The following is a 12,220-nucleotide window of genomic DNA, read 5'->3' as shown; positions in this document are numbered from 1 at the left end:
AGTCCAGGTTACTGCCCAAACTTCCTCTCCCTGCTGCATCCCCCAGCTGCACCCATTCTGTCCTCAGCATTAGCAGCAAGGGAGCTAGCCTGGGGACCCCAGTCCTCCCTGAGGCTTCTGAAAGCTCCCAGTGCTGGATGGGAGAGGCAGGCATTCTCTTCCTAAATAGGATCTCCTGAATTGTTTCTCAGGCCAGCGGCCAGGGAATAGCCCTGGAGATGAGAAGATGTTGGACTGAGACGCAGGGAGAGCACGTCATCTATGTCAGGACTGAGAGGCAGCCCGGGCTGGTAGGGGTGGGAGCTTGGTGGGAAGGAGCCTGGAGAAATGTCCAAGCCTGGCAGCAGGTTTGGGGTACAAGCACCCCTCCTCCTCCCGACGGTAGCCAGTCTGCCCACTACAGAACATGAAGACCCCCCCACCCCCACTGCCAGCAACCCCAGCTTCTATGGGCATTCCACACAGTGTTGGTGGGTGGGGGAGAGGGGGAGAGGGTCTGGTGGACACAGCGTTCCTTCTGAGCCCTTCCCCACCCCAGGAACCCTGGAAGGCCTGGAGTGTGAGTGATTGTGTGTGTGTGTGTGTGTGTGTGTGCGTGTGTACACACCATTCTTCCTACTAGATGCTTACAAGAGAGGAGGGTTTTCTCCCACAGCCTCCTCAAGGCCCACCATGGCCATGCAGCAGAGCGAGTTAATCACTAAGAACACACTCTAACCAGGTGTTGGGTACTATTCCAAGCATATCACATGTGTTAACTCATTTAATCCTTACAACAACCCTGCAGGAAAGATATTAGTATCGGGCCCATTCTGCAGACAGGAAACAGAGGTAAATTGCCCAGAGGCACTTAGCTGGGAAGATACAGGGCAGACGGGAGCCAGTCCGCCCTGCTCCAGAGTTCATGCTTTCCAGTAAAACAGGCCTGCCCAGCTCATTCAATGAAACCTTGAGGAATCTGTCCCTTCTCCTTCCCCCAGAGGAGTCTATAGCTCCCCCCTGCCCAGGCTGCCCCTGCCTTGGACCAGCTCTCTGAGGATGGTGCTCCGTGTCACCGTGCCCTTGCTGTCGACGGACAAGGCAGCAGGAACAGCCACAAAGCAAAGACATGTCTGAACTCTGAGTGCTGGGTTTCAGGATGAGCTTGTTTTTAGCCCCCGCTGCAGCTGGAATTTTGGCCACCCCCAGCCCTCTTCCCGGCGCAAACACCAACACCTTCTGCCATGTTGGGCAGTTGCTAGAGGAAAATCTCTTGCCGGAACAAGGTCGGGTAGGGGCTCTATCACTGGGGATCTGCCGCTCCATGGGGTGAGGGCTGGGACTGCCAGGATCAGAGCCCGGGACTAGCCTCCTGGGGAGTTTAGGACTATCCACCCTGGACCTGGAGCAGGGAGGCACTATCTCTTCTCGACAGCCCATCATCCTTATCTCCTTCTGGGTCCTCCTCTGAGCGTCGCGGTCACGTGCTCCTCTTCACGCCCAGCCTGGCTGCCTGCCGCCTTGTCTGTCTTGCAGGCAGAGAAGGGCCATACCTGCGTGCCAGAGAGACACAGGTGTGCCTGCGCCACTCACACAACGTACCACCTGCTGGAATCTTGGCGGAGGGTGGACTGGGGATGGGATCCACGGGAGAGACAGTCTGTGGCATAATTAAGAGGGAGCAAAACACAAAACAAAACAATGTTTTCCTTCCTCTCTCTTTTCTACCACTTGCTCTAATTATTTTCCCACTTTAAAATTCTACATCAACTTTAATTAAGCTGGCCTCGGGCAGGGAAGTCTGGCAAACTTGGAGAGAAGTTCACTTGTTTATTTTCTTATCACTGAGTGATTGGGTTTTTGAGGCTCTCTTGCACTCTCTCTCTCTCTAAGGGAGGATGATGGCAGCCTCCTGCCCGTGGGGGGACATGCCTCTGAGGGAGGCATTTCCCCCAGAAAACTGTACTGCTGGCCCGCTCATGATCTCTTTCTGCCTCACCTCCCTCTCCAACTCTGCTGTTACCCTGCAAGGTCGAGGTGTGGTCGAGGGGAGCAACTGTTGAGCAACTGGGAGAGCACTGGGCCTGGAGTCCAGAAACTTGGGTCAGAAGCCCCGTTTTGCCACTTGTTCGTTGGGCACAAGTCATTCTTGCAAGTGCATTTGTTAATTCATTTGCTCATTGATGCATTCATTATTCTCCCTTACACATCATTTATTTGTTCATTCATCCCTATCTCCCTATCACACGGAGCCAAGGCACACGCTTGCTTCTGCCACACTCGCCCCTAGCAAGTTATGTGCGGGAACTTGACGCTCTGAGCTCATTCCTTCAACCCTGGGTTGTTTTAAGGATGAAGCCGTCACGAGTGGAAGCCAGTGTGGTGTCTGTGGCCCAGGGAGGTGGCATCAGGTGACACCTCTAATATTACACCCAACATCAGACCTGGGCCCTGGGTTTTTGTGAGTCCTGGATTTGCTGGCAAGTCCAAACCCAAGACCGACTACCAACTCCACAGTCAGAGGTGTGAGCCGGAGGCTGAACACTGCTGAATTTCGTGATTCAGCGGGGGACAGGAGAGCTGGGGGCCGTGTAGGGGCCAAGAAGCCCGGGTGGCTGACCAGGGAGGGCTTAGGACACCGCGGGGAGCACCCCAGGCCATCCCATGAGGTTGGATGGTGTCGGACACCCAGCCTGAAAAGTGGCCCCAGGGACAGGAGCCGCAGGTGGGTCTCTGCCGGGGCTGGTGGGCAGAGAGTGCATGAATGACTGGGTGAGGGAGGGAAGGAGTGGGCGTGTGTGTGTGTGTGTGTGTGTGTGAGTAACTGAGCGAGTGGGTGATCGAGCAAAGGACTAAATACATGAATGAATGTGTGGACAACTGAGTGATTGAAGAGAAGAGTGGATGAGTAAGCAAATGAATGAGTGAAGGCGTGAGCAAGTAACTGAGTGGACGAGGGAAGAATGGGATGAACGAGTGAAGGTCTGAGCGAGGCATTGAGGGACTGAATGAAAGGATGGGTGGACGGGTGGATGATGGAAGAATGGGGAAGGAACTGGGTAATAAATTAATGAATGGGTGAATGACCGAGAGCATGAATAAATCAATTAGGGAACGACTGAGTGACGGACTGACTCTCATCCACTCACCAGGAATCAAGGCCCACCGGACAGGGAAGTGACCCCTGGCTGCGGGCATTGTCCCCTGCTCCCCTCCCCCTACCCCTCCAGCAGCGGAGCGTCCGGCCCATCAGCTGCTGCACGGTTATGTACAAATACAAACAGGATCGCGGCGTGTCATTTACCCCTCCGCCCACTGCGCCCGCGCTCCTGAAACGCACGTGTCAGTAAAATAACATATCTCTGGTGGCTTGTCTACCTGTCTCCCTCACTGCTGAGAAATAACTCACAGCAGCGGGTTAAGCTGACAATAAACACAGGAATTGACTTCAGTGGGAATGAACTTGCTTGACTGTTGACAAAAATCTAAGGTGATACAACCTTTGCGGGGCTTGTTGCCTGCTCAGGGGACAGCAGGGCCGCTGCTGTGCTTCTCCCTTCCTGGGACAGGGACGAAGGACGAAGGCTCCAGGCTGAAGAATGAGTCTCCCGTCCCTGGGCCCAGAGGCAAGTCTCGGTGTCTTGTAAAGGGTGGAGGCTTGGTTTTTGTGGTTGGACCCACTTCCCCGTGGAGAGCATGCTGGCGAGCCAAGCACGGGTTTAGGGATGTTGTCTCCCTCCTCCTCCCTGCTCTGGCAGTTCGCAAAAGATCCGGGGACCACTGACAGTGGCCTCCTTCTGGTCCAGGCCCCCTCTGGGGTGAGAGGAGGTGAGGCAGCCTGTTCCCTCATCCTCTAGGAGGCAGCCAGCAGGCAGGTGTGCACAGCAATAGCTGGGCGGGTAGTGGGACACCGGCAGGAGGAGGTCTCCAGCATCCAGCCGCCGCCCGCAGCCAGCCCGCCGGGGCAGCTTGAAGGGAGATGACGGGAGGCAGGCTTCAGCAGAGGGCACTCCAGTGCTAGGAATCTGCACTCAACAACCGCAAGCCGGTGCTCGGTGGTTTCCCTGGGAAGCGGAGATCATGAATCTCGGTAACTCGAGCCCAGGGCCTCATCACTCACCGTGATTGTGGGGGGATTGAGGGCTGGAGTGGATCGGTCTAAACAAAATGCACACATAGGGGACTCGTCCAAATGAGCCTGCTTGGCCACCACTGGGAGTCTCCCGCAGAAGCCGGGAGGGGCCGGGAGGGGCCGGGAGGGCCCAGGGCGGGTAGGGCTTCTTCCTCCCCTACCCCCACCTGTGAGCCAGCGGGAGACATGAATCTCGCTGGCAGGGACTTGGGCCAGCTCAGCCATTTTCGGGGATGTTAATGAAATGCGGGAGCACTTGTCCTTTCAGACAGCGGCCCCTTTTATTTTGGAATGAAAAGCTGCATTAGTCTGAATGAGGTTTGGAGGCCTCATAAATCCGGCGCTGGCTGCCTCGCGGGGGAGCGAGGAGCCGAGCCCTGGCTGGTGGGTAGACTTGTTTACCAACAATTCGAAAAGCCAGGACTGGTGGCTCCCAATCCCATGGGATGCAGCTTGAGAGCCCGCCAGCCTCCGTGGCTGCTGGTGGCAGGACAGCCTGGAAGAGGCACCACAGCAAGGGAGAGGGGGCTGCGGGCTTCTCCACCTGAGCCTGGGGGAGTTCTAGTTCCCTCTAGTAAAGGGCCCAAATCCTATTCTACTCTAAGCCTTTCCTTCAAACAGCCAGAAGCCCCAGTGGGCCTCCAGCAGAGCTGAGGGGATCTTCTGCTAGAGCCTGTCCCCTGCTCAGTCCAGGCAGGACAAGGCAGGGGTCAAGCCTACAAGCTTAAGAAGCAGAAAGGACCACATGCAGACCCAGGCTCCTCTCCCACAGTACCTGGCAGGGATGGCGCATGTGTATTACAGGAAGGAGGGCAGAAGGAGAGAAGAAAGAAGGAAAGAAGGAAGGAAGGAAGGAGGGGGGAGGGAAAAAAAGAGGAAGGAAGGAGGAGGGTGGAAAAGGGGGGGAGGGAGGAAGCGAGGAGAGGAAGGTCACATACTAGCTGTGTGACTTTGGACCTCTTAACCTTCCCGAGGCTGAGTCTTCCCTGAAAAATGTAAACATCACAAGGATTCTAAACTGCCAGGCTGTGGACAGGGTTAGATGGAGCGATGCACACCCGTAAGGTAGGTTGCGTGAGTACGTAGTCTGGAATATAGAAGACATGTAACAAATACTAGCAGTCATGATTACCATTGCTGCTGTTTCTGTTGTGATAATGCAACCCACCCTTTCCCAGACCGGAAGGGAGCCGGCTGCTGTCAGTTTGGGAAGACCACCATGGTACCAAAGGGCTTGCAGCTAGGTCCACAATAAGGCCCAGCTCTGGGTCAGGGACAGCCGGCTTCCCTTTAAGCCCAGGGCTCCCAATGGGGTGCGGACCCCATTGAATTAGCCCCACAGCCTCTGCAGCTGGAGGCTGTTTCCCACCGCAGCCAACGTGGCAGCAGAGGGAAGCCTCCCTCGCTGGCTAACACCTGCCCACTCTGGGATGCCGCAGGAGTGAGGCCCAGCTCCTGCTGCTTCTCTGGACCAGGCGAGGGTCCAGGGAGGGTCCCGCAGGGGCCAGGGACACATCATGCCCTGGGGCCCTCAGATTCCCCCTCTGCCTTTATCCATTGACTTCTCTAGTCCCTCTCTGCTGCTGGTTTTCTTGGAGGCTGCTCCTTCTCCTGCTCCCCAGCTTTCATCCCTCCCTCCCTCCCACTGGCCTTTCACTGGCTTCTAATCTAGGGTGCAGATCTGCCCATTCCCCCCAAGTCCCCCCTCTCCCCTTCTGCTTGGGCAGTTTCCCTGCCAGGCCACTTCTTCCCTGCTCCCTACCCCTCTCCTGGCAACAGGCTGCTTGCTGGACAAACAGACAGAACTAGCATCCAGGCTCTTCCCTCCTACCCAACCCCTACTCATCCTGGGGCGCTGTTGGTGGTACTCTGTGAGCCCTCGGTTCCCGTCCCTTGCCTTAAATTCAGGTCCTGCCAATCCCCATTCCCATCCCCCATTAGGACACTTGGATCTCCTCCTTCCTTAGAGAAGAGCCAGGATTTTTTGGTTCCTTGGAGCAACTAACCCAAGTGATGAGGATGGGGTGTCCCATCTTCAATGAAGAGCCTCCCCTGGCTTTGTCCTGGAGGGTGGGGCCCTCTGCTCGCCTCTCATGTGCTTCCTCCTTGCTGGTGCCCACTGGGGCCCATTACTCTCCACCAAGGGGTGGTAGCTGCCACTTCTCTGGCTCTGGTCTGCATGGCCTTCCTTCTGATCTCTTGGGCAACATTTTCCAGTGGCTGCTTGGGGGAACCAGTGGCTCCTGCTGCCGGGTGAGGAAGGCCCAGGTCTGGCAAAGAAGGTGGCTTTAAGGATGGCCTCAAGACCTGTACACCTCTTCCCCTTCTCAGAAGAGCCCCAGGGAAATCCTCCTCCCACCACCAGAGCTGCCTCCCCCATCGGGTGGGAAGGAGTCCACTTGCAATGGGTAGGATTGGCCACGATGGAATGTTCACATCTCCACACAATGCCAACATCCCTTACTTCCAGAAAGCAAGAGAAAGTAAAGACAGGGAAATTAACAGCCGGAATAGAGCTGGACTGATGGGCTATTTGTAAGAAAATTAAAGATTCGCTTTTCAGATGTTGGGGGCCACGCTCTTACCAGACAGCTGGCAAATGGGAGAGATTGGGAATGATGGAATAGATCAAATTATTTAAATGAGAAAAATAAATTCACACACAGCCTAGCCGCTGCCGGGTGACAGATCCGTTTATTTATCTACTGTATCGGCACCGCTTTGTCTCTGTCAAAAAGGTCATTAAACTCGCCTAACTGCGTAATTCCCAGCCTCCTGCTCCAGACTCGCTCCACAGCCCTTCCTTTCCCTCGACACCCAGCGCCACTTGAAAAAAAAAATTTATTATTGCTAATAAACAAGGTTTTTTTTTTTTTTCTTTTTAACCCTTTCTAGTTTGCTCCCCCTGGGTCTTGCTCCATCTCACGGAAATAACAGTTTCTCTTTATTCTTTTCTCAGGGGGGAAGACGAAGGGGGCTAGCCCTTCCTGCATAGTAGGGGAAAGGCGGATGGGAAGTACCAGGGTGCATCTCAGATGCCCTCCGAGTCTAAGGATTTAGCCATTTTCCTCCGAAAGCCCTGTCTGTGGCTGCAGTGCGCGGTCAAGTCCTGCCTTCCTCGGTAGAGGGTCTGGCCTGGGCAGTCCCACCCCTATCAGATCCTGCAGCTCCCTTAGCCCAGCCTGCACAGTTCTCTTCGAAATCTGTCTCCCCGGAGCCCCAACCCCAACTGTGCCTCCCCGAGGGCTGGACTTCGGAAGGGCAACCGCTTCCCGGGTCGGTCTCCCGCCGCCGCCGTCCAGCCTGCGCCCGCTGCGTGGGAGCTGGGAAGAGAGACTCCGCAGACGGCGGGCTCCGCATCCCTCTGCTCCGGCGGGCGCGTCTTCTCCAGCTGGTCGGGCCGCTAGGCTGCCGACGTCGCCCAGCTCGCGGTGCCAGCTCCCTTGCTCCACGCCCGGCTCCCAGGCTCCGTGCCCTCGCAGATGAAGGGACTGGGGGCGGCAGGGCGGATGGGGACATCTGGGAAGCGAGGAGAGTCCTCGTTCTCCGGGCGTCCCCCTAAACCGGGTCCAGGGTCCCCTTCCCCGCCCCCTGCGCAGGTGTGAGCGCGCGAGTGTACGCCTCGGCGGGCGTGAGTGTGAAGTGTGTGTGCGCGGGGGAGTGCGCGGAGGGAGCGCGGGCGGCGGGCGGCGCGGGAGGCGGGAGGCAGGGCGCGGGGAGGGGGCTGGGAGGGAGTGTGTGCGCGCGTGCAACTCCACTCCGGGGCTTTGTGCGAGCCCGGGCTATAGCATTGGCGGCGGCTGGAGGAGGAGCGGCCGGAGAGGCGTGCAGCCCGCCCGCCAGCGCCCGGCAGCCAGGGCAGGTGGGAGCCCGCGCGGGAGCCGAGCCGAAGCGAGCCGGAGCGGAGTCCGAGCGGAGCCCCGGCGGAACCCAAGAGCCTCGCTCGCGGGCGGCCCGTGGGCGGCAGCCGGGCGGGGCGGGCGCCGGCGGGGCGGCCCCCCAGTAAGATGTGCGCGGCGCCGCGGGGCGCCCCCCACTCGAAGCGGCGCTCCGGAGCCGGGCAGCTGGGCCAGGCGGCGCCTCGGGGGCTGCTGCGCGCCCGCGCCTAGAGCTGCCGCCCCAGGGAGCCCGCCACGGCCGCGCCCCGGGCAAGCTCGGCGGCGCCCAACGATGACCGCTCCCTGGCGGCGCCTCCGGAGTCTGGTTTGGGAATACTGGGCCGGGCTCCTCGTGTGCGCCTTCTGGATCCCGGACTCGCGCGGGATGCCCCATGTCATCCGGATCGGTAAGGGCTCCCCGGAGCCGCGGGTCTCTGTGCGACCGGGCGGGGGCGGGAATTGGGGGGGGGCAATGAACGCGATCCCAAGAGATTTTCCCGATCTCTCCGGGCAGCCGGGGCCAGGTGACCACCGGCAGCTCATCCCGATGAGGACAAAGTTCCAAAGCCGGGGTCACGGGGCCTTACTTAGTGGGGGAGGAGGCGGCCGGGCCGAGGCGGGCGAGGGGCCCTTGGCGCGCTAGTGAGAGGCCAGACCGGGCTGAGAGTAACGAAGCGTTCCAACCCGAACCCGAGTGGCGGGCGCATTCCCCCGCGACTGCCAGCACGACCGGCCGCAGACCGAGTTCTGGGACCCGGCTTCCCCGCGGAGCGGGAACCCTGGGGAAGGCGCCAACTTCTCTTGCCTTCTGACTCCCCGCAGACCCCTCGCCCCCACCGAGGACACGGTTCCAGCGGCCGCGGCGGGGACGCGGGCGACGGCTTCGCAGGACGGGGGCATTGGGTCTCCTCTCCCGGCGGCCGCGCACGTCCTCGGGGGCCCCATCCGGCCAGATAGCTTGGGGCAGAGTAGGGGCAGCCCCCCGCCGGTCGCTCCTGCGGTCGCCCGCGGCTGGGGGAAGGGAGCGACCGAGCCTAGCCGCCGAGGCTGGGAAGGCGGCGGGAGGGATGCGAGCGGCTTTGAAAGTTAGCCGAAATCCCTCCGCAGCTGGCGGCGGCTGGTGGGGCTGCGCGCGGCTTTCCGGGGCTTCCGCGTCTCCGCTCTCTTCTCTTACTCGGGGCTTTAACTTTGTTGCGGCCGCCCCAGGCGCCCTGTAGGCAGCGCTCTGGGCAGTGCGGGGGGCCGTGAGGGGGGCCCTCCGGGTGCGAGGCCCGTGCCCGCCAGGGCTGGGCCCGGCCTGGCCACGCGGGAGCCTCGGCCACGCAGGGCCTGCGCCCGCCGTCAGACCGGACACTTGAGCCGCTTGGGTTCTCGAGGCGCCACCACCACTTCTGGCCCCGGGCGGGCCGAGCTCTGCTGAGCCAGGGCCACCTTCCTCCCTTGTGGCTCTTCTCCGGGCGCGGACTGCTAGAGGCGTGAGCGGGTGCAGGGAACCAAGGTGAGGCTTCGTTTCGGTACTTGAGGTTTTCCTAGGAGGCAGTCAGGAATCTGGGGGTGGGGGTCTGTCTTCGTGGCTTGCTCTTGGGCCCCACAATCTCTTGAACTCAACATCGGGTTGGGGGTACAGCGCAGATCCCAAGCGCTGCCCACGCCGGGGTCTTTCAATCCATACCGACCGGACTGGCAGACTCACTCAGATCCAACCCAACCCCGAGGCAGAGGAGGCCAGGCACGGGGCTCTGGGGACAACCCTCACGGTCAGACTTAACCCTTTGCAGTTCAGGCTGCTCTTGCAAGCCAAAAAACAAACAAAACAAAACAAAAACAAACAAAAAAACCCACCGTCCTCTGTCTCAGTTCTTTTGCCTGCTCCAGCTCCCAGTCTGGTCACCATTCCAGAGGCAAAGCAGTCCCTTAGTAGTGGGCCAACACTTCTTTTATTCCATCCTTCCTTCCCTGTTTTTAGGGTGCCCTTGGGAGGAGGGAGGGGAGACCAAAAGGTGCTGTGTGCCCATCCCATGCATTGCAGGTTCTTCTTCTGTGGTTCTTCCCTCTGCAGGGGGAGTGGGGGGAACTGGCTATGCTGTAGCCCTGCCTCAGGGATGGAGGTCTTTTGAGGGCCTGGGAAGTCAGGAGCAGATGAGGACAGCCCCTAAGGATGAGCCAAGGAGGGGCAGAATGATGTATCCTTACCTGCCCCCTCTTACTGTGAAATTGACTTGCACTGGGGGCTCCTCCCTGCGCTGAGGGGAAGCCCCAGCCTGCCTGCCCTTTCTTGGGTTCAGCTTGTAATAATGCAATTAAGGATGGCAAAGCCCTCCTCTCTTCTAATCTTCTTCGTATTAAGCCCCAGGATTAATTAGCGTGTCGGCCCAAACCATTTATATCTGAGAGCCCTGCCCCATTTGATTCCCAGCCCGAGGACTGGGGTGCTGTGCAGATGCCAAACGTGACCACCGAAGCTGTGCCAGCTTGGACGGAGGATGGGAAGGCTCTAAGGCCTCTGGGTTTCTCTGGAGCTTCCTGGGGAGCTGAACTCCCATCGTTCTGAGCCTAGGCTGGAGCCTTAGCTGGAGCCAGGGAACCGCAGTGGACATGGTGTTTGCATGTGGACATGGTGCTTGCACACACACACACACACACACACACACAATTGTATGCCGAAACCCAAACATACCGCCTTGGCTGGGTCTGACACCATCCTTCCTTTTCTGATCCACTCATGGGATTCCAGGGCTCTGGCTGGGGCTGCAGGAATTGAGGTTCTGGAAATTGGGCTCTGGAGCATGCTGGGTGCTTCTGATTCTCCAGATGGGTGCCTGAGCCCCTGTGCCTGAGCCTCCAGCAGGCAGGCATCCCTGAACACCAGCCTGAAAGTGGGTTTTCCTGCAGGTGTCTGAGGGGCTCTCTGGACCAGGGAGCAGCGTACCCGCCCCTCTCTTTGTGCCGTTTTTTTGGGGGCTGAAATTTCCTCTTAGACAAGGAGATGGATAGCTCAGCAGTGTGACAGAGTGTTCAAACAATCCATCTTGAATAGATGAATTGCATTGCTCTGTCTTTTTGTAATTGTGTCTATCAGAGGGAGAGGTCAAGGCATTGATTGCTTGGATGGTTTGCAAGTAACAAAGGAGAGCGAGAGAGAGAGCGAGGGAGAGAGAGTAATTGGATTGTAGTCTGCGGGAAAAAATGATCATTGATTATTTTTTATGAATATGTGGAAGATGTATCTGCGTGTGATTATCAAGTGTTGCTCATTGAAGGTTTTCAAGGCATATTGTTCAGCATTTTATTATTACTGTTATCATCGTTATTATTGTTGAGATGGATTCTGGTCTTAACTCATGGAAAGCAGTTTAATGTACGGGTCCTCTCAGCCAGACGGGCTTTACTGACCTCACGTGGGAACCTGGATCCCCTGGTTACGTGACCTAGAAGCTGAAGCGGAGAGGCCTTAGGGTGGAAGCTAGGAGGCCTGGGTTTCCTGCTCTGTCTTCTGCCCATTTACTAAGCCATTTTGGTCAAATCACACTGTTCTCCCCAGCATCAAGCCTCAGTTGCCTCATCTGTTACCCGTTGGGTTGGCTGTGACAGTTTGAGATATTCTGTGGCTTTGAAGTACGTCTGACAGCAGACTGGTCGGGACTGCCCTGTCCGTGACATTGTAGGTTTCGTGTTTCCCCGAGGCGCCCTTGTGTTATATGCACACTGTAGGATCGAGGGCCAGCTTGGGACTTGAAAAGGGAACCAGACAGTGGAGGCAGCAGCTGGGAAGCTCTAGTGGATGATGATGCTCTCTAGCCAGGCACGGGGAGGTTCAGAGCCAAGTGACTGCAGAGACATAAAGCAGGTATACGTGTTGGGGTGGGGGTGGCAGGGAAGGGCTGGCTCGGCCTGAGAATGTCCGAGCATCCACAGACAGAGCAGGACAGATGAGCCTCGAACCCCAAGCCTGGGCTGGGGAGCCCAGTGGGCAAGCTCAGCAGTCTGTCCCTAGGGAATGAGATCCCATCCCCCAGAGTTCCCCCCACCTGCCCCGTCCACTGTCCACCTCTTCTGCGATCAGTTCACCCACATGGTCCTGAACGTTCATCTCCTGAGTTTGGGAGCCGTGTGTAAAACAATGAGGAATTTCTCACTGTGACTGGTGATGCGCTGAGACGTTGCTGCCTTGTAGGAGCAGACAGGAGCTGAATGAAGATCAATAATAGGGCTTTCCCCCCTGGAAGTAAAT

General features: G+C 58.2%; 1 protein-coding gene across 2 annotated transcripts in view; it reads left to right on the top strand.

The window, feature by feature from the left end:
- Positions 1 to 7,846: 7,846 nt before the first annotated feature.
- The window catches only part of GRIK3 (glutamate ionotropic receptor kainate type subunit 3), a 224,836-nt gene continuing 220,462 nt past the window's right edge, over positions 7,847 to 12,220 (top strand). Inside the window, exon 1 of one of the 2 annotated variants that reach the window (XM_004740761.3) lies at positions 7,847 to 8,396. In XM_004740761.3, the coding sequence (XP_004740818.1) occupies positions 8,282 to 8,396 (115 nt within the window). In that variant the 5' untranslated portion in view covers positions 7,847 to 8,281. The remainder of the gene's footprint in view (positions 8,397 to 12,220) is intronic. The other variant, XM_004740762.3, reaches the window with a different exon arrangement.

Source organism: Mustela putorius, unplaced genomic scaffold, assembly GCF_011764305.1.
Source record: "Mustela putorius furo isolate JIRA1106 unplaced genomic scaffold, ASM1176430v1.1 tig00003853_pilon_pilon_pilon, whole genome shotgun sequence".
In the NCBI taxonomy this organism is placed as follows: Eukaryota; Metazoa; Chordata; class Mammalia; order Carnivora; family Mustelidae; genus Mustela; species Mustela putorius.
This window is presented reverse-complemented; position numbering and strand designations above follow the sequence as displayed.